Genomic DNA, 22542 nt, shown 5'->3' on the forward strand with positions numbered 1-22542 from the left:
TTTAGATGAGATATTGAGAGTGCACGCCTCCCAAAAAAATTTGTCCATCTCCCACCCAGTGCGGTCATATCATAAGCTGAATGCCAGCTCTTAGCATAACAGGAGTTACCACTCGTGTGCTTGACTGTTTGCTATTTCACAATGACGTGCATAACAATAATGAAAGATATATATTGATGGAATGAGTCCTCGAAGCAGAAAATTTGAAATGAAGATTTGAATTAATCGAGTCATTCAAGGAATCATTTCAGCCCTACAGCAGATACCGCAAATGTTGTTGCTGAGCAGTTCAGACTGCTCCAGTGCTGGGGAGCTAAACCTCTGCCGGTACTGCTTCTGGCTGAGGGATGTAGCAGACATCATTCCCCGCAGCCTCACTTTTCTCCAGATTGTAACCTGCCGTGTTATGAAACCGGTTACCTTTCATTTGTGATATAAGAACTAAAACTATGGTTACTTACTAAAATGCTTGCAGATTGCATGAAAACAGCAGAAGCCTGACCTGCTGGAGCTACAAGAAACATTTAGTTGCAGCCATTGCTGCTACAAGTGCCGCAACCAGTTTTTCACTATGAAGGGGAAATTACTTTTTTACACCTATGACTGCCCATGTCATTATCTTCCAAAGCAAGAAAGCAAAATAAAAACAATACTGGCGTTGCTTTTTCTCTCTCAGGCTCCATTCATATGCTACTGCAACCAGTGAAAAGATCTGATGAAATTTTATGCCAAAAAAGCTGCAAAAATTCTAAATTTTCATTCACGGCCATAAAGCTTTTTATTGTTGTGGCTGAACAGCAAAATGTATGTGTTGTCATCATAATTCATTTATAACAAGGTAATGAGGACTAAACAAACACTAAGTAACAATGTGCAGTTGAAGAAGGAGCTCTGGAGCTCTAATGCAGGATTTGGTATACAAAGTGTAATCAATACAACTGACCCTTACTGTACAAGGCAGTTTTATGAAATATGAACTGAATTCAATTTTAAATATGCACTATGAATTTTTTGGTTTACCCTCTGTGTGTTAGCACTTGCCTCTGCTGTGTATGTGATTTCTGAGTGGTGCTAACCAAAGAAAACTCTTCTGGGAGTTCATAAAGCCCATGTCCCAGTTTATCAGATATTCATTAGATCAAATATTCATTAATCTGAAGAACCCAGCAAATTAAAACAATACATTAAATATACTGCAAAACAGAATTTTAAAACAGCATCTGTTTACAACAGCTAAACGTACATCCCCGTGCTCCTGGGTGACAAGTTTACTGTGACCATCCCTCCGAACCTGATGCCTAGGCTCAGTTACTTGCTATTCTGTGTGAGCCACATAAAAGGGACCAAATGCAGAGATTTGCACCCATAACCACAGACACACCCAGATGCTGCAGAGCTGATAAAGCACAATGGCTGCCTACTGTTAGCACGTTACTGTTAGTCCCTGTGATCAGTTCTGCACTGTGTACAAGTCATACCTCCCATGTTCGTGTAAAATTGGTCATATTATTAATACACACATAACTATGGCTATTTGTTAGCCATGTATACTCTCTCCAGCGGGTACATGTCCCAGGCCTGCAGTGTGGTGGCACAAACTGACGCTGTAACCTGTTCCATCCTAACAATGAATGGCCATGGATCAGTAGAGTATTAGCACTGCACTAATTTCTTGGCCTACAGCAGTAGGAATTTGGCTGCTCTTCAGCCATTTCAGGACGTTCTTGCTTCATTTGAGGGCTTGTGCGTGTGTGCGTGCGTGCAGTTCCAGGTCTCCTGAGCTCCGCCTCATCCCAGCAGCCCTGCTGTCCTAAAGGTGTGTATGAAGCTGAGCTCCACCTACTCTCCACCATGGCATAGACAGCTGGCAGAGCAGCCGAGATGATGGCCTCAGCCATTGCCGAGGGCACCCAGGACCGGCAGCCCCTCTCGCTGAATGGGGTGGATCCAGAAACATGCATGATAGTGTTTCAGAACCACTGGGCTCAGGTATGTGTCCTTTCTTAGTATTGTTAGTTGTTGGGACCCTTATCAAAGTTACACTACAGTTTCCCTAGAGCAGATCAGGATGAGCACCTTGCCGCACTTGGATTTCACTTGAAACAAAAAACGTGAAAACGTCTCGATCAAAATGCTGCCTCTCGTGATGGCAAAGATGACTGCAGTGGCAGTATCCTCATGGATCAGGATTGTGTAAGCAGGGCTTTAGAGCCTTTGCTGCCGTCCTGGCCCGCACTGCCTGTCCTACTTTCACCTCATAATAGCTGGCAGATTTGGTTTGGAGAGTGAGAGCACAGCGCTCATCCCTGGAACACGTACACCACTTAAAGGGCTGAAGGGACCCACATGGGCATTGTTTCTGAACCACACAAAGGAGCAGTGGCCTGAAGTTAACCTGTTGGTTTATTCTGGCCTCAAAACATTTAAAGAAAATAGTGGAGCAGCTTCAAAGATCATTAATGGATGTTTAAAACATTAAATTGCAAAATTGTACACCAGAACTCACAGATTTCACACATCCACACAAATAGGTACCTTCACAGTGAAATCATGTTGACTGGTCTTCGTTGTTTCTAACAGGTAATTTATTATATTTTCGTTTTAATCTAGTTATGTATATATGTGAGAATTTCAACATAAGATTTGTTTATTGTCTCAAGTTATTAACACTGTAAGAAGAATTACTGTCAAATCCAGAACAATATGGATTCTCAACAAGTGTGATTGGCTTTCTCCTTCGGATTGCAGTTGTAAAATAGTATCAGTTCTGGGTTGTATGTTGGTTATGTCATTAGAGTTACGCTAGGGTGGAATAGGCAGCGGGTGGTGTACTGGTTAGCACTGTGATCTTGCTCTTGAAGGACATAGATTTAAATCCTACCTCCTGCGGTAGAACCCTTTAGCAAAGTATTTACCTTGAATTGAAATTATAAAAATGACTCTGCTGTATAAATGTGGTGTATAAATCAGCGTGTCACTTGTGGAGAAAAGCATAAGCTAAGTAAATAAATCTGCAATACTTATTTTTTCAACCATTTTTCAACCATTCATTGAGAAAGAACTTAAAGAGCTCGGTAGGATGAGAGCACTGGCAGTTGCAATATGCACTGTCCGGCTGTAGGGTGCAGCGTGAGTGCTGACAGTGAGCACAGCCTTCTGTTTTGGAGTGGTATAAACTGACTGGTGACTGGGTGGGTGTGCCGGGACCCACAGTGCCTGTAAAGCCCAGTGTCTTTGCTCTCCTGCTCAGGTGGTGAAGATCCTGGACAAGCATGACCCTGTGCGGAGTGGCGGTGGCACCGGGGTCCTGCGGTATGGGCCCATTCCAGGTGACGAGGCCAGCGCTGTGCAGAATTACGTGGAGCACATGCTTTTCCTGCTGATGGAAGAGGGTTGCGGCCAGGCAGGTGCCATGGGCCCCATCCTGGAGTTCGTGGTGACGGAGAATGTCATGGAAAAGCTGTTCCTGTGGAGTCTCCGGCGACAGTTCACCGATGATATGAAGCTGGAGCAGCTGCGCATGTATGAGATGCTGGTGGGCGGCTCACGGCAGCCACTGCTTCACCACAAGCCTGTGCTGCGGCCCCTCATGACACTGCTGAGCTCGTGCTCTGGCACCACTGCACCTGCGGTTGAGGCCCAGCTCGTTCTTCTTCTCCACCAGCTCTGCTCCATCCTGGGCCATGACCCCTCTGTGCTAGAGCTGTTTTTCCATGCAAGTGAGGACCAGGGTGCTGCCAACTTCCTCATCTTCTCCCTGCTCATCCCGTTCATTCACCGGGAGGGTGCAGTGGGCCGGCAAGCCCGCGATGCGCTCCTCTGCATCATGGCACTGTCGGCCGAGAACTGCGTGGTGGCCGAGCACATTGCCGAGAACACCTACTTCTGCCCTGTGAGTGTCTGCTGGGCGCGTCTCCAAGTACTGTCTCACTGATCCCTGCCTCCGTGGCTCTTCAGCCTCAGGTCCTCTTTGTCAGTCTCACTATTCCTTCATAGTTACAGTGAATGCAGCACAGCACACACTGCTCTCCTTTTGCCACCTCATGTGTTTGTGTGGGTTTCTTCCCACAGTCCAAATACATGTGTTTCAAGTGCACTGGTAACACTAAATTTGCCTGTTGTGGGTGTGAATTGGGAGAGTGTATGATTGCCCTGTGACTTAGCGGTGTCCTGTTCAGAGTGTACCCTGTCTCATGCCAACACTTCCAAGACAGGAACTCTACAACTCTGAACAGGACAAATAAGGTTAATGATGAGTGGAACACTGAAATATGAAAAGTACTTCATTTCTGTTTTGCATTCAAGAAAAATATAGACTGTTTCCTGAAGTATGAAGTTTAAGTCACTGGCAAGCTATCTATCTATCTATCTATCTATCTATCTATCTATCTATCTGTCTGTCTGTCTGTCTGTCTGTCTGTCTGTCTGTCTGTCAGTCAGTCAGTCAGTGGACAGGAGACTGCTGCAGGCTTCCACTTTGCATTCATTTTCAGGATGCGTGTAACACTTATTTCCCCAAAGCAATTACTTTCATGTTAAACCCACCTTGAAAATTATAGTTTAATTAGCGGAACTAATTGGCTCACAAGTAGCACGATGACAATGTGGTACTTAATAACTGCCTATGAATAAGTGGCAGTGAGCACCAGTCTCCACAATGCACACTGGTTATTTCCATTAGAGGGGTGCGGTGGCGCAGTGGGTTGGACCACAGTCCTGCTCTCCGGTGGGTCTGGGGTTCAAGTCCCGCTTGGGGTGCCTTGCGACGGACTGGCGTCCCGTCCTAGGTGTGTCCCCTCCCCCTCCTGCCTTACGCCCTGTGTTACCGGGTAGGCTCCGGTTCCCCACGACCCTGTATGGGACAAGCGGTTCTGAAAGTGTGTGTGTGTGTATTTCCATTAGAAATGTTAAATATTAATAAGGGCAAGGTGATTAAAAGATCAAATTATAAAAATGATGATAAAGTTTAGGGTTGTTCTGTGGTTGTGATCTTATCGGTCTTTTAACCAGAATCGTGTTCTGGCAAATTTTGCAAAAACAGAAGTGAAAAGAGAGTGGAGGTATGAAGCGGTTGACACTTCTTAATGGTCTTTAATGTGGTCTTCCATGTGGTGACTCCACTCTACACTGGTCAGTTTGCAAACCTTTGGCCACCTCTCATTCCTGGGAAGTTATTTTTAATTTTTGCTCACTGGTTTAGCTGGAGATTCACTCTTATTCCTCAGTTTTGCACATTGTAAAGTCCAGGACATTTTCCAGTATGACCTTGAACCACCTAATCCAGCCAATGATTCGGTTTTGCATCAGATTACAGGGTTCTGATTACTTTGGCCTTGATGATGGGATTTTGTTGAAAACAAAGCCACCAACATCTCTGAACTCTAGGTGACTTGGGCAGATCCATGTAAAAGCAAGTGTGTACTGATTGGCCATGTTCCACAGAGGAACTTCCTGTTTGTTGCGTCACGTTTTTCACTCTCCAGTGATCAGCTGACACCAGGGCTGGGGTGGGGGGGGCTCTCCCATTGCCCCTCCGCTGTCATCACAGAATGAGTACATGACTGAACATTCAAAGTGATGTAAAGAGGATTACCTATTCAATATATATTACAGTTACAAATTAGTGATGCGCTTCTGTGGATTTGCAAACAGGAGGGCTATGGAGTCAAGTCATATGTAAAATGTGAAAATAAAAAATAATGTAGAAATATATAAATAGATATAGAAAACAGAACAATCTGGTTGCTCCTGCTGTGAACATTCTTTAAGAATTTTCAGTAACCTTTGTGAAAATTATTTCTTGTCACAGTTCTTTTTCACAACAATTAATATATATTTGTTATGCATATATTCTCATTACCAAGCAGATAAATCCCCAACATGTTTTCATTCCAATGTTTAAGACTGTTGGTGTCAACATTTTTAAGACAGAAACAGACTAAAAAACCCTGCTGTTCTTGCAACATCATTTGGAATTTGTGGTTTGTGAGAAAAACAGCTGGCTCTCTGTGTATTCTCCTGAGACCCAGCTCTTCATCTCTGTTCATTCTAGAGACATTTTTAGATGCATCTCCCGTTCTATACATGCTACAGTGCTGAGTGTGCAGTTCATACAGGATATGGTATTGTGTGTTTACGAAATGCCACATTTGGGGGCCCCCTGTATCCACACTCTACCATCCCTTCCCCCACCACCAGGTACTGGCTACGGGACTGAGTGGCCTGTACTCCTCCCTGCCCACTAAGCTGGAGGGGCGCGGTGAGGACTGGCACCGTCTGGAGTACACTGACTGGCGGTCCCTGCCTGCTCTGGTGCAGTTTCTCAACTCCCTTGAGTTCTGCAATGCCGTCATCAAGGTAGGATAGCAACCCCTCTAGTGGCAAGGCCAGGTAGTGCTACTCTTGTTACCAGTCTTCTGATTAGATAATAATAATAATAATAATAATAATATGACGATGATGAGGATGATGATGATGATGTTAAACTACCTTGCTAAAGGGGAAGAACAACCTGGTTGCTCATGTGACTTGAACTGGCAACCTTCTAGTTTTGTGCCAGTAACTGCTGTGCCACATGCTGTCTGCGCTGTTCAATATGCTCCCAGGTGGCCCACCCATCCATCAGGAGCCAGCTGGTCAGTTACATCTACAATGGCTTCTTGTTGCCTGTGGTGGCACCCTGCTCTTCACAAGGTCAGGGCACGGTAACACCAAACCCGACACTGGGGGTCAGGAGGGCTCTGTTTGGGTTGTGGAATGCTAATGGTACGGGCCGCGTTTCTTTCTGGCCACAGTTAACCTTTGAGGAGGTGATGACCACCACAGCTTACCTGGAGCTGTTCCTGCGCAGCGTCATGGAGCCCGCCCTCCTGCAGACATTCCTCAGCTTTATCTTGCTGCACCAGCATGAGAATGTTCATATCCTAGACACATTGGTCAGCCGCATCAACACGCCCTTCCAGGTGACCCGGGGCAGCATCTGCTTCAGGTCGCTGCCTACAGTAGTGCAGAAACATTAGTTGCAGGAAGCCAACTATTGGAAGCAGGTTTCATTGTGGATTTTTGCAGAGCAGTGTGTTGTGCCACCAAGTCTCATGATGTGCTTGTGTTGCAGCTTGGCACTGTGTCCCTGGGCCTGTTTCGAACCCTCACTGGTCTCTACTGCGAGGATGTCATGCTTCAGCTTATCCTCAGGTGAGTAAGTGCATCCTTATTTCTACAAGGTGGCTCTTTATATTGCTCGGGAACCTTCTGGAGCAATGTGCTTTATCTCATCACAACCGCCCCAGACGTGATACACACATACACACTTGCTGAAGCCGCTTGTCCCAAGAGGGGTCGCAGCAAGCCGGAGCCTAACCTGGCAACACAGGGCGCAAGGCTGGAGGGGACACACCCAGGACGGGACACCAGTTTGTCACAAGGCACCCCAAACAGGACTCGAACTCCAGACCCACCAGAGAGCAGGGCCTGGCCAAGCCCGCTGTGCCATCGTGCCCCCCAGACATGATATAATTTATAAGAAATGCTGCTCGGAACAGGATTAGTGCAGTGCTGCTGCTGATGTCATGGTGGCTGCTACCTGTTATGATAGTATGATAGTACCCCGATGCCCTCCAGACAGCTAACTATGTGTTCAAAGATGGGTAGAGTAACAAACAAATTTGTATTATGGATGTTCATTTTACTGATGCCTTTGTCCAAGGTGAATTACAGCATATGCTGTATTGAGGTACTTAAAATCATATATGCATTTACTAATTAGCTTGGTCATTTTTACTGTGCCTGTATCAGGGTACGGCAGGAGGAGGGGGCATCTGAACCGCCCGGGACAGCTGGTATTGTAATGATTAGAACTGCTGCCTTTGGACCCAAAAGTTGCAGCTTTGATTCCCACCTTCAGCTGTAGTGCCACTGAACAATGTGCTTACCTTAACTTGCTCCAGTAAAAATTACTCAGCTGTATAAATCGGTAAATAAATGTAGGTACCTTAATAGTGCAAGTTGCTTTGGAGAAAAGGGTCAGCTACATGAATAAAGACAACGCAAGACCTTTAACTGCAAGGTGATGGCACTAGCCAGTACGCCACTAACCACCTGTTTCTTTCTTTTGTCTAACAGTGTTGTCTAACGCAGGTTGTGGTTCCCAATTTAAAAAAATTAAAATTATTGTTCAGGGAGGCTGCAAACTTTCACTGCAGTTTGTGCGACTGGGATAACATCACCGTGTACACCAAGTCCTCACAAATGTTACGAACATCTGAGTTATGACTCTTCAAAGACACATTTTTAATTTTGCTGCAGCGTGAACATCACCTGCATTTCCAGCCATTAGTTGATGCATTTCCCCAAATTCATTTAGTGTTAAGCTATTCGCACTTTTAAGCCAATTTACCCATTTATAGCAGGATAATTTTTACTGTACCTGAGGGCAGGTACCTTAATCAAGGGTACTACAGCAGGGGGTGGGCAGAGCAGCTCTAACCACTATGCCACCTACTGCCCTGCCTATACTATAGCAGGCAGGAAAATGCAGCCAAAGAGTAGGAATGTAGGACTGGATCAGTTCAACTCCCTTCCACGGTGTCTACTGTTCCTGGGCAACTGACTAGTAGTGTTAGCTCTAAAATTTTAATAAGGGAATTGTTCCCCAAAGCTCTAAGAGAAGGCTTAAGGTTCTCATAAAAAGTAGACTTTGAAAATTAACATCAACATAAGTGACACTCGTTCCTGGGAAGTACTCTTCCAAATTTGCTCACACTGCGAGTCACAGGTTCTGCCCAAGATTCACTCTGGTACAAACAAAACAAGGCGGCTCGTGTCGTGACCAACACCTCCCAGCGCCATTTTCCCCCATAGACTCCCTCTGCAGGGGGACGCGGACGGCACTTGCAGTTCGCCTCAGGATCTAGGATCTACTAAAACTCCCCTTACTGACATTCTACGTGACCCTGCACATCAGGGCGATGATGAATATTACCCTAGTTTCAGGATGCGAGGGCGAGGGCTCTGTTTTACTAGACACTAACCCGAATTTAAAAAGACAGACGCCAAAACGAGACGCTGCTCCCATCCTCGCGTCGTCTTCGTTAATAACGACAAGAACGCAGCGGTGTTACGTCACAGTCGCAACTAATCCCGTGCAATGCGCCCCTAGTGGCTGTTAGCTGAACAACACCCTGAGTCGCCACTGGAAATAGTTGACTGTACTCTACAGTAAGTGAGTAAATTAATCAGCAGATATAAAAACAATTCGATTCTGAAACCGCACCGTTATGGGCGTCACACTGCGTCGATGATCAATAAGCAGAGGAGGAATGTTTTACGAGTTAATGGAAGAAATCCATTAATCTGTATGAAAAAGGAATTTGTACAAATTACGTGTTTTTATTTTCATTGTCATTTTAGAATAGTTTTAAATGTAATATAGCTCAGAATTAATCAAGTGTTCAAATAATAAAGTAATACTGCATATTTTTTATTTATTATGGCTATATCCAAGAGTTTTGCATGACCTTACCTATAAATAAATCCAGGTACATCTCTGTCAATACTCTTCTGTTGATTGCAGAGCTAAAAAAGCAAGCTGAAAGTAGCAAAATTCTGACAAATAATCACATGTTGTTTCAAGCTAACAAAAAACTTTCAAGATTATGAAAAAAACAGCAAAATTAAAGACCGATAATGGACTGACCTACCATTCACAATGTTCCCTGCCTTATGCCCTTTGTTTCCAGGATGGGATCTGGAACATGGGGACCCTGCAAAGGATAAGTGCTTCAGAAAAATGGAGTAAATAAATAGAGTCCTCACAGCAAATTTTAAATGTATTATAGCTTTTCCTGCAATTGTTACAGAACCTAACCTCAGGATGTCTGTATTATTGCACTTTTATTGATTATGGTGTAATGTTTGAATTATGAACAGATGGAGATCCAAAGAGGCTTCCAGCCCCTGTTGTCTTTGCAAGGTGAGAACCATGAATCACATGAATCACTGCACCACATTTCTTCAGGTACCTGGTCCCCTGCAGCCACATGATGCCGAGCCAGCGGCGGGTGCTCAGGGAGGGGGACTACTACTCGGTGTCAGCGGCTCGCTTCCTGTCCCTCATCCCTGCCTGTTGTCTCCCGAAGCCCAGGCCTCTGCACACGCCGCCACTGGACTGCATCCTCTGGTCCAAGGGCGCAGACGGCCCCTACGGAAGAAACCGTGGTAACGTCTGCGTTGCTATGGTAACCTGTTGGTACTTTTCAAAACTGGCATTTTATTCTGAATCATAGTGTGCTCTCACTTTTCATCTCTGATTTATGAGCAAGGATTCTTGCCCCCATGCTTGCTTTTAGATCAGTTTTAGCACATCGTTGAAAATAATGAAATAATGCTCGATATCATCGAAAACAAGAATTATCCTCTCTCTAAATCAGTGGTGGTCGCCTAGCTTGGGATGCTGTATTGCAGTAGCTTGTTTTGTTAATATCTCCTTTGTGTGCTACCGCTGAAGGTCCCTGTATTTCCGACCAAGGCGAGGCGCTTTCCGAAGAACACTGCATGGAATTTTCCTGCATAATCGGGCCAGAGGTCTCCATGGATGTCGACTACCTGCAGTACCTGTATGATGCCCGAGATAGCGTTAGCCACAGTATCCGGGCGTGCCGGGTATGGTCGGCCCCGTACGATGGCTACGACCCTCCTCCTGAGCTCTTTCAGTCCTGCCCTCCGGAGGATGGGTTGGGAAGCCCACCCAGACGGACACAGGGCTCACACCTGGTCTCTGCCAATGACAAGGTCAATCACCTGGAGCTCGAGTGGGACGACAGTTTTGATGCTGTCCCTTGCCCTGGTGAGAGCGAAGAGCTGCAGACCAACAGGCCCTCGGTCCCTGCAGAGCCACCGAAACACATCCAGGAGATGAAGAGGAGCGCCCTCATGCTTATCAGGGGCTCCTATGTAGAGGAGTCTGAATTTCAGGATGATGTCATGGTGTATAGTCTTGTCGCACAGAAGGATGCCCAAGACGTGGTGGATCGCAGTGAGTGGAAGCGCCAAGGGATGGAGCCGGCAACGTCCAGCCCGGAGAAAGGAGCCCCACAGGGACAGAGCCAGGAGCAGCCAGGCATTCCCCTTCTCAATGGGCTGAGCTCCATCACAAAGCATCCAGAGCCAGAGGAACTCAACCAGCTGACCGTTGGTGTCACTTGGGACAAGCCAGAGCACAGCAATGACGCAGGCCCCCCAAGCCGGCCAGGAGAGGACCTCATCTCCCAGTATGAGGAGCTCATCGGGGCTCTGGGAGTGGAGTCGGGGAGCCCAACGAAAAGCCAGAGTGGCTTCAGAAGGACCATCAGCCCTGCGGAGGAAGATGAGGTGGACTTCTCCTCCTTCAGTGCTGACACTCCAGAAGCAGAGAAGACCCCGTCACCAGAGGGATCAAGAAGTCGTCAAGGAAGCAACGTCCAGGCAGCCCCTTTCACGGGTGAGATGGCTCCTCTTCCCATATTTGGTGTCTGCCAAACTGCTGTGTCACATGTTGGAGGTAAAGGCCATTTGTCTCCACCCTGTACCACAGGGCCATTCATCAGCGTGCTGCTGTCCCGCCTGGAGAACATGCTGGAAAACTCGCTGCATGTGAACCTGCTGCTGACGGACATCCTGGCTCAACTGGCAACGTACCCACAGCCATTGCTGCGCTGCTTCCTGCTCAACACCAACATGGTGCTCCAGCCCAGCGTGCGCTCACTCTACCAGGTCCTGCACTCACTTTTACTCATTTACTTTAGACGTTTTGTCTCAAGGCTGCTTACACCGATCTACCCATTCTATAGCTGGGTAATTTTAACTGTACTAATTCAGAGTAAGGGCCTTGATCAGGGGTACTGGAGCAGGAGACAGGATTCAAACCTGTGTCCTTCACATGCAAGGCAACAGCTCTAACCACTCCACCACTTGCTAAACACTTACACTGTTGCATGCAGTTATGACCTACATCCCCAGCTCTCACTGTTACTTTGGCACTAGTGCAGTAGCATCCTGTGTACCACCTGCAGGTCCTCGCATCCCTGAAGACACAGATCAACCAGAGAGTCTCCGCGAGGCCTGACTTTGAGGTGCTGGTGGCAGAGGCACAGCGGTACTTACAGGCCAGGGAAGAGGCGCTGAGAAGTCATGGTGAGTATCTCCTAGAGAGCTGCATTTATCCACCGGTATCACCGGGGACACTGGTTAATTTTAAAGAAACGGCAGTATGCTGATAGACAGCAATAGACAGACAGACAGTAAATCTATAGTAAATGTTTCTAGAAGCTGTTTGTGTCAGAAAGTCCTCTGCACTGGAGCCCAGTGGCCCATCATCAGGCTTTGACCCTCTCCATTGGCTTTGACCCTCTCCATTTGTTGCAGATGCGCATCATGACTCCTCGGTCGGCGAGAGTGGCACGCTGCCCCCCGGCGGCCGGACCCCGAGAGACATGCCGGCCCTGCCCAGGATCCCTCCCCAGGCCAGGAACGCAGCGTTTGCTACGGTCATCTACTCGGAGTTCCTCAAAGAGCTGGCGGCCATCGCCCAGGAGCACTCCATCCAGTCCCACCTGCCCTTCAACGAATAGGTCAACGGGGTCACATCATCAGGCCTCCCGTTACAATATTTTTGACAGCTGAACATTTGAAAGCCCTTTGAAACCTTTCACATTCCTGACACTACTTGACAACAAAGATACCTCTTGTGAGACGAAACCTTACGTTTAAATACGGATACCTTATATTTTACATTATCTTGATATTTCCTACTATTGAAGCCATCCTTTGTGTGATGATGGATCTTAATTTATGTATTTGGAGCTCAGAAAAGCAGTGGTATCTCTTTCTTTCCTTCACTTGCACTGATCCGGGTCCTTTTAGGGTGCAAGACTTGGTTTTGCCGTAGTAAGTCCATTACACTGCAATAAAACAGTAGGGTCAGTTTGGGTCACTTGACTAAAGTTAAGGAGTAGCTGTAAGTGTTGCTACAGAATATCGTGCTGTTGAAATTTCTCTTCTTGGGCATTTTCCGCCGTACAGATCCTAGACTACTCTTGGTCGTCTGTCCCTGGATATTGCTGCCTTACATAAGCAATGTTCTCGTGTGCCGGCGCTGGCAGCTGGCCGCTTTGCCCGTTGAGCCGAAGTGGCCGTGGACATCAGCCAGTCCTCGTGTCTTTCCACCTTGATCAGTGTGGGACGGTGGGTGAAGGACTTTGTTTGTACTCTTCTTCCTCCATGAACGGGTGCTGTACTTTGACCTTCGCCTCCATGTCTCTGAGCTGTGGCTATCGCGCTCTCCCCCTCCCCCACTTTGTGCGCCATGTTACCGTGTTATACCGTTTATTGAAGCCTTATTATAGTGTTATTTGCACACACATCTTGCTAAAAATATGCAAAATCTATGCAAAATTTAATGGATAGTGAGTGGAGTGTTTCTGACTATATGTCTCAAATGGGGGATATTTAATATTTTATTTTCCCCATGAAAATTTAACTATATGCATCACTGTTCTGTTGTTTGTGTTCCTCCGGGGAAATTTTCTTGGTCCAGCGCAGGAACGTAGGTCCGAGTCATTGGTGGACCAAGGGGAGGGGGGGGATGCATGGTCCGCAGGGGCATTTTGTCCTCACTGTGATCTGAGAGCACCGGGACAATGTCACCCTTTCCTGTCCTTGTGCCACTGTAGTGCATTACTGCAATGATTTGTCACATTGTCCATGAGTTCCTGCCTTGTCCTGTCTATCGAAGCCAATGTCCCGACGTTTCTGCAGCGTGTCATTTATATGCGTATGTTATAAAACTGTTTATGTTATGGAAAGGTCTGTCTATTAAAAGGTCTTATTTAAAAAGAAGGATTTCTAGATCGTCTTCAACTATTTTCGTTTCGATAATTAAAGCAAGACCTAAAACCGGGTTTAAACTTTTTAGACACATGCTGTTCCTATTCTTACAAAAAGTGGGAGAGGCAGAGTTGGTACCACAATCAAGCACAGCGGACAGCAAGGGAAAAACATTTGTGGATGTTGTCTGCAACTTCAAGACGAGGGGCGTTTTTCTTGCGCAGTCCTCTCACACTGCGCTGAGTCAGAGGAGACCCCCTGCTGACTGTGCGTTTTTATGGGGCACGCACACGCGGGGTGGAAGCCAAGAGCAGCATTTGTTTCCCATACAACTTTACTGAGTGTGTGGGGACGCGAGGCACTACGCCCCTGTCGACAGCGCCCCCGTTCGTCCGTGCCGCGTCACCGTTGACCTGCTGGAGGACACAGTCGCTGAGAAATGTCTGTCCGCATTAAACAAGTGGCTCCGCTCTCTTATGGCACTGATGTGTTTTGCTTCTTGACTGAAGAAAATAATGCCTTGAGCCTGTCATCATGGGGGCGCGGTGGCTCAGTGGGTTGGACCGGGTCCTGCTTTCCGGTGGGTCTGGGGATTGAGTCCCACTTGGGGTGCCTTGCGACAAACTGGTGCCCTGTCCAGGGTGTGTTCCCTCCCCCTCCAGCTCTATGCCCTGTGTTGCCGGGTTAGGCTCCGGCTCCCCGTGACCCTGCATGGGACAAACAGCTTCAGATGGTGTGTGTGTGTGTGTGTGTGTGTGTGTGTGCGCGCTTGTCATCTTCCAAACTCAGAGAAGAAAGCTAACAAAACTGAAAAAAAACAACAGATGAACACTTTTTTTTTCCTGTTCAGCACAACTTGAAATATTTGTTCTTTCGGTCCTTTTTCATGGGCAGTAATTCTGCGGCAGCTCTGGATGCTATCAGAGCCCTGTTTAGAGCTCTAGGCTGTGGGCTGACATCATACTGCTTCAAACACATAGCCATACTTTCCTTCATAAATCACATTTTTCAAAAGGCGGCATTATTTCTGATGTGTGACACTGATCACTGAGTCAATACGCTTTGTGCTGTGAACGGAAGCCTTTCAGTGTCAACATAATACTTTGATGCAACCCTTTGTTTGGTGACTGTGTTTTTTTTTCCTCTTTTTATCTCTATTAGTCCATAATCTTTTCTCTAAAGTACCTCATTTTTACCATGTTATGTTTTATGCGGGGGGCGTGGTTGTGCAGCGGGTTTGGCCGGGTCCCGCTCTCCAGCGGGTCTGGGGTTCAAGTCCCGCTTGGGGTGCCTTGCGATGGACTGGCGTTCCGCCCTCGGTGCGTACCCTCCCCCTCCAGCCTTGCTCCGTGTGTGACCAGGTTCGCTGCGACCTCGCTTGGGACAGTGGTTTCAGACTGCCCGTGTGTGTGTTTTATGCAGTGTTCTCTGTAATATATCAGCGAACACTGCTGTCCACTGGGTACCTGATGCGCAACACATTTGGAATTATGTGCCCGCTGTTGAAAACAGGACGTTTAGACAAGTGAAAATGACAAAACACCCCAAAATATTACACACTGACTATGGAGTGCTCCTTTTTATAGCTCACACTGGCATATTTTCTCATCCCTGGCAGGTGCTCCTCTTGAATCTTGGACGTTTCGGCAAAACATAAAAACCTCTGGTTTCAGTTGGAGTCTTGAGCTATTCGGAGCCTCGTTGGAGTTTAACAGAGAAGCTGGAAGGGACGTCGCCATCGGGAGCCAATCTCTGTCAGCTGCACTCTACCCAAGGCCCTCGTTGCCTTGTTCAGTAGTACGGTCCCCCAGTTCTGCACCGCCACACACGTCTTCGTCTCCGTGATCCGTGACCCAATGCCAGGAATGCTCTGCTCGGCAGGATCTGCTGAATGCCGCAGCCTCGCTTTCCCTCGCTTTCCCCCGGGCTTCTTTTTAGAAGTGGCACATGTTAAATGAGGCCCTTTCGGGTGCACAAATGCAACTGGAGTTTACTAACAAGCTCTTTATAAAGTGCATCTTTATTCCGACAGGGAAGCTGACATCAGCAGTAATGTAAACCCCTGAATGCCATGATAAATATATCAGCGCGAAGTGTGTCGATGGTTTATGTTGTTCGTCGGTAGTGTTAGTCTGTTCCACCCAGCTTCTCTTCAAAGAACAGCTGCGTAAAGCGAGAAATGAGAAATAAGATATTCCACATAAGATACTCGGACTTGGGGTTGCTCCCTCTCCGGGATCACGTTTCTCCGACATCTGTCGTTTTCCCTGCGTTAAAAACAGAGGCGAGCGGTGAAAAGTTACATTTACCCATCGCATATCATTCGACTCCCGCACGCTATGAGTGGCGTGTTAGTACCATAGAGGGTTCATTTTTCTCTGTATGATGCTCCCAGTCGGAAAGGTTAAGGTTGGGTTCCTGAGATTTGTCTCGCCTTTCATTCATGGCCAAGCAGGTGATCTCTGCGGGATAAAATCGGGTTTAAATATGTTTAAGAAGTTAAGAATATGTTTTTTAATATTGTGACAGTTGAAATGTGTCCACAGTGCTGCTCCGACTAGCCCTGCGTACCTATACCTACTTGCTTCCGGGATAGGCTCCGCACCATCACGACTCTGACTTGGAGAAGAAGTTAAGGAAAGTCGGCGAGCGTTCTTGACACCTCTACCCGACTCTGGCCATGAATCAAAGACAAATTGTTTTTCAAAAGAGCCTCCTGTCATTATTCCTGGTCTGGAGGTGCACATTTGGACCATAAGGTGGCGTTCTCCACTAAGAAAGAAAAAAAAAAAAATTGAAGGATACCTGTTGCCATGGTCTAGTATGCATTTTTGCTTTGCCACAAAACAGAACATAACACGCCAGAAGACGTACATTTCTCTGACAATAATTCAATAATAAGACCTCATCAGACAAGATGCTGTGACTGTGGTGCACACACACACACACACACACACACACACACACACACAGCCAGAGAGAGTCTGAAACCAAGCGGTGGTCACAGCGAGCAGGAGCCTTAAACTGCAACACAGGGTGCAAGGCTGGAGGGGGAGGGAACACACCCAGGACGGGACACCAGTCCATCGCAGGGCACCCCAGGCGGGACTCGAACCCCAGACCCACCGGAGAGGAGGACCCGGTCAAACCTGCTGTGCCACTACGCCCCCCCCATATAGTATAAGCATAACAGTATACAACTTATACAGTATAACTAAAATTCCAAATTACGTTGGATCAGAGTGTCAGATGGAAACAAGAGTAAAATCTGGTTGTGCTCTAGAGGACAGCTAAAGGAAAAGTGCATATTTCACAAGAGCACTGCAGCAGGGGGTGTAAATACTGGAAATACTGACAGCTCTATTTCTGTTGCCACTTCCAAGAGGATGTAACCCCCCCTGTAGCACTGCGGGGACACAGGACACAGGACACACTGGCTCTCTCCGCCGAAAGAAAGTGTACCGTGGCTCGGTGTGTCGCCCCCGTGACCCGACAGGCGCTCGCAGTGTTTCAACACTGCCCAAACCCCTCAGATACACAGATTAGAGCAGCTTCTGACACACCTCCATTTATTTGCTTATTTATCTTGAAATTGGATCAGGCAGCTCCGTGCCCCCCCCCCCGGCTCCGCTTCCGCCCTGCTTCCGCTGACTTTAACTTGTCATCCGGCGCTATCTGGGTACAACACCTGTTCGCTCTTCAGGGTGTGTGCACTATTGGCGTGGCATCATTACCATCACGATATTCCAACTGTGGAAGTAGCGGCTCTGAGCTGTCAGCCAGGTTCTCCGGGGCCTGAAATCGGATTATGTTTGCTTACTTACCTTCATGTTACCTAAAATGACTCACACTGTACACGTTACATTTTAGATATTTACACTTTCACGCTTCTAGACAGTCATACTAAAGCAGCTCTGGCTGTGTTTTCCTCTCCAGTACAACAGAAGGTTCCCTGGGACTCACACTGCAGCCCTCGTGACACTAAGGTAGAGCCTCTATCCACCCGATGCTCTTCTGCTGCGACTCCTGGACCTTCTTGGACATTCGCTCTGTGACTGAGGAGGCTTATATATCCCTGGTTCCTCAGTCTTTCACAGTCAGCTACTGCAACAGCAATCTGAATATGTATGCAAAACTTGGAATTACTTTTTAGAAAAAAAAAAAAAAATGTAAAAATAAGTAAAAGGTGAATTAATACCATGTAAGAAATCCCGGTTCAGTGAACATGCAGATTGAAAAGTGTGACAAAAGATTGCCTCATCAGTATGCACATCAGAAACTGTCATGCCTCGTTATATTTTCATCATATTTTGCACAGGGTCATTTTCCTCGTGTTATCCCAGTAAATCAGCGGCAATCTTCGTAAAACAATAAGCCGCCCCGTTGAATCCCGGTCTTGCACGGCCTGTTTATCATATCTAAATCAGAATGACACCTCTCCAGTTATCTGGCAAATTATCTAATTTATGAAATATGAGTGTGTTTCTCCTCGCTTGGAGCCAGGTTAAAACGAAGAAAACTTCTTTGATCGGCAGTATGATGAAATATGTGTTTACATCAACGTTTTGAACCCCCTACTGACACGCGCTGCACTTTTTTACACACCTGAAATATATCCTGTGTTTTCTGCTTTTCATGTTTAGAATACAGTGTCGTTATTAAAGTAATTATATTCCTTCCCGGTAAGTGGAAAGATTCATGTTAATCCTTAAATGATTTTCCCTCGCTTTACCTCAGCCACGATGCAGTTTTTCCTCAGTTTATTGACATTGATTCGTTACCTTTTACCCTTACAAATACTACATCTCCAGGTGTAGCTGTGGAAACTTTCCAAGAGACGAATTGCACCAGTTTATCATGTAATGAGGATTTGAAAAATATGTACAGTTCATTTATACCAGTAAGTACACACACGCTGTCTGAAACTGCTTGTCCCAAGCAGGGTCGTGGCAAACCAGAGCCTAACCCGGCAACACAGAGCGCAAGGCTGGAGGGGGAGGGGACACACCCAGGACGGGGCGCCAGTCCATCACAAGGCACCCCAAGTGGGACTCGAACCCCAGACCCACTAGAGAGCAGGACTCGGCCAAACCCACTGCGCCACTGCACCCCCATGAATAAGTACATAATAATAATTAGTATTATTATATACTTATTCATGGGAGTGCAGTGGAATGACCTTCCCCCCTGTCACTCAGAACTGCGGAAACTCTGTCTATTTTCAAGAAGGGTCTGAAAACCAACCTTTTCCAGAGCCGCTTCGCCCAAGATCTCTCCAGCTCGTTTCTGGTGTAACTGTTCATGCATCAAAATTCCATAAGTATCCCCAGATACAACCTTTATTCAGCCACTACTCTGGCATTGTACTTGCTTATTTGTGTATTTTAGAATATCTAAAAAAAAATTGGTGGGAGGGTATCAGGATTTGTCTATCCTGTGTTTTATGCACCTACTTGAACGATGGACCTCGGTGCAGCAAGCGGTAGGGAACAAACTAGGTTTACTTGAGACTGCTATTATCTGTGCTGTTAATCACATGCTGAAAATGTGTATTGTGTCTGAATTATAAAGTTGTTAATTCAAGCCCCAAGAAGTTCTCCAGTCGATTTCCAGCAGAATTATCAAGTCAAACTCGGTTGCTATGGAACGAAACGCAAGTCGGACACTAATACCGCAGCAGGTTGCAGGAACACATTTGGAAAGTTCACCTCTGATTGTCTTTCAGCTGCGCTATCATCTGTGCACCAATCTTTGTAAATCTGTGGCAGGAAATGCATAAATATTATGCTCAATGTTCAGCAAGTGACATGTTTCGATGATAAAATGTACGAGAAAGTGAAGATATGCGGTATTAGGAATCCGGAACAAGTCGTCCAACATATTGACTGGAGAGACAAAGGGAGACAAAGAGAGACAAAGATAACCCCAGCGGATGCTGCCAAAATGCCCCGTTGAGTGTGAGCCTTATCTCCGGCCTACAGGTAAACCGTAGCACACATATGAACACACAAATTATCGCATCACAGCGGCAGCTTTCATCAGATGATTTTGACGGATGTCCATACGCAGAGTTGCGCGCCGTTTGTTCCCGCTTGCAAAGCTATCTATTAAAATCAACTTGTGGGATTCAAACTTTGTCAACATCAGATTGATCTCGGTGATTAAATATTCTGAATAACGCTGTGAAATAACTTCACTAATCTGTTAGTGCGGTTCATCAAGTTACCATATCAGAGCAAATGACGACCGTTGACGAATTATTGCTCCGAAGTTCATCCCGACTTCTTAACTGTCGCAGACAGCAGATTCAAACCATGGCGTGAATGTGTTGCCCTGACAATCAAAACCAAGAATTCCAAACATTAGGTCCCGGATCAATTTAGCAAAGAGCTGTGAAAAATGCAATTAACCTTCGCTCTGATTTACCTGGTCAGGAGTAAAAGCAATGTAACTCAGCGCAGGCCCTCTGAGAGCTCAGATGAGGCTGAGGACATTCCGTATCGTGAGGCCCCCCGTCTGTTTGGGAAGAGGGATGAAAAACAATTTGACGTAAAGATCGACATGGGGGGAAAAAAAAAGTACAGTGCGTGACTCTACAGTTGTATTTAGCCTTAACTTTAGGCACGCTGGATCCACTAGTTTGTATATTATGCTGTAATGCACCCTTGGCTAAGGTAAGATGTGGGAAAATGCCTCTGCTGGCTCCCTCCTTGTAGGGCCCAGTGCAATGATCCATGGTAGTGAAACAGTATTTCATGGACCCCAGAGGATTTTTATCTGATGCCTCCACTCGCACACTAGTGATATACTGCATGGCAGATCGAGCATCAGCGAGTCGTGGGAAAATAGAGAAAAGCTTCCGCTACCCGTGTGAAAAAGAGAAGACGGAAGAATCGTGTTCACGGAAGCCAGATTAGCGCAACGTTGACCAGTGCGAGTTCTCCGGCACCGGGACGCGGGAGGCTTTAAAACAACCCTCGTCGATGAGGTGCACCCACGCTGGACTGAAGCGCTCAGGACCAGGCTCGGGTTCAGCGGGGACTGTGGTCTTTCCAGGGACGGGTCATGTGCGGCAATCGCCTTCGTTCAGCTGTTCTACTAAGGCTGGTATCGGAAGCGGTCCCAGCACGATCCCAAATACATCAGTGCAATCGAACAGCATAAAAGGTTATAATGTTATATAGAACAGCAGCGCATCTCATTTATCTATTCATTATTATTAAGATCAGGCAACACTTTGCCGGCCAGGTTTGTTTGCACGTACGAGGAACCTGAGCGGAGGATATCCCTTCGGACACATTTGGCGTCACGTTAACGAAGTCCGAAAAAAGAAAAACACTACAAATATTGCAGTTGAAAGCCTTCATGAATCTATTACTTTGCTACCAGTGGAAATGACCTGTTGCAGTAAGTTTAGGAGCAAGATGCCAACAGTGGAATTTCAGTATCCGTTCAAGTGTGGGAAGGGTTTTAAATTCCTGTACTTTGTTCATCGGGTCCTTATTGTCCAGTATGGCTTCCCAGAAGCGAGCGACTGCAACGGCTGACAGCTCTGCTGGGAAGGATCTGCCACGATCTGGCCTGGCCTACACACTACACACCTCCTGGTCCTGGAGCTGCAGAGGTGCTAGAGTTTGGGCAATTCGCAGCCCGTGTTCCTCTGTGCTCAGCGGGAGGTGATGCATTGTGATCTGACCCACGCAGTGATGGAGGAGCTGATGGCAGAGTAGAATTGGATCAACAGCACTGGATTAGCCAATATTTAGTTTTGGCCTTCAGCCTTTGTCCAAGGCTACTTACAACATTAGATTTAAACCATGCTCCTCTAAACACAAGGTGACAGCTCTAACCAGCATTGCAGCTGTTGCCATGAAATAAAGATTTATAAAAAATTTCTTGGAAAAAAAAAAAAATAAAGATTGAATAGTTTTCCGGAAGGATTATTATTGAACTACTTCCTAACGGGCGGGTTTGGGGTTCAAGTCCCGCTTGGGGTGCCTTGTGATGGACTGGCGTCCCGTCCTGGGTGCGTCCCCTCCCCCTCCAGCCTTGCGCCCTGTGTTGCTGGGTTAGGCTCCGGCTCCCCGTGACCCCATATGGGACAAGCGGTTTCAGACTCTGTGTGTGTGTGTGCGCTTTCTAATGTCATCCCATCCATATAGTTTCACCTGTGTGGTATTATTCCACAGTCTTCACAGACTATAATGAGACCAAAGTGTAGGAAGCACTTGAGCAGGAAGCAGGGAGCTCTGTGAGCAGTTCTAGACAAGCGCTGTGTAACCAGAGTGTGTTCAACAACACAATTGAGCTGGGGGTCCCCGATGGGGGCATCGCCGCAGGCCTGAGGGAAACATGGACCACGCTCGAGGGGGGACTCCGCTGTTTGCATCTGGGTCATCACTGCACGTCCTGGGTTCGTTCCCAGCTCATTCAGGTTAACCTGCCCCCCCGCAGGGCCCCTTTGCTTGGCCCACCAGTTTCCCAAGATAGCGCAACGAAGAGAAACTCACTAAGTAGGGCACGATGACGGGGACTCCTGGCCGTCCAAGTGTCCGCCGGGGCCGCCTTTGCCTTTCATCCATCCCCGCGTCCCTACGGTCAACCGGGTGCCCAGCCGGGGCTCCCAGGCCATCCACGCACAATGATGTGTGCACATGGGTCAACGGGGGTCCTGTCACGGAA

The 22542-nt window shown here is 47.0% G+C and overlaps 1 protein-coding gene and 1 long non-coding RNA gene across 2 annotated transcripts; one reads left to right on the plus strand and one right to left on the minus strand.

The window, feature by feature from the left end:
* The first annotated feature begins 1881 nt into the window (after nt 1-1881).
* On the plus strand, nt 1882-12838 carry LOC114910157 (protein FAM160A1-like). Its single transcript, XM_029249989.1, is given in 12 exon segments — nt 1882-1989; nt 3251-3892; nt 6199-6357; nt 6606-6677; nt 6679-6693; nt 6795-6962; nt 7115-7194; nt 10016-10215; nt 10505-11476; nt 11570-11748; nt 12048-12168; nt 12400-12838. Coding segments are annotated over 12 exon segments (2922 nt in total). The 3' UTR covers nt 12606-12838.
* On the minus strand, nt 5510-9092 carry LOC114910159 (uncharacterized). Its single transcript, XR_003797535.1, has 3 exons — nt 9030-9092; nt 6831-6996; nt 5510-5536 (listed from the first exon to the last, which is right to left on the minus strand). It is a non-coding gene; the product is annotated as an uncharacterized LOC114910159 (long non-coding RNA).
* Nucleotides 12839-22542: the final 9704 nt, after the last annotated feature.

The sequence above is a fragment of the Scleropages formosus genome, chromosome 3 (assembly GCF_900964775.1).
Source record: "Scleropages formosus chromosome 3, fSclFor1.1, whole genome shotgun sequence".
In the NCBI taxonomy this organism is placed as follows: Eukaryota; Metazoa; Chordata; class Actinopteri; order Osteoglossiformes; family Osteoglossidae; genus Scleropages; species Scleropages formosus.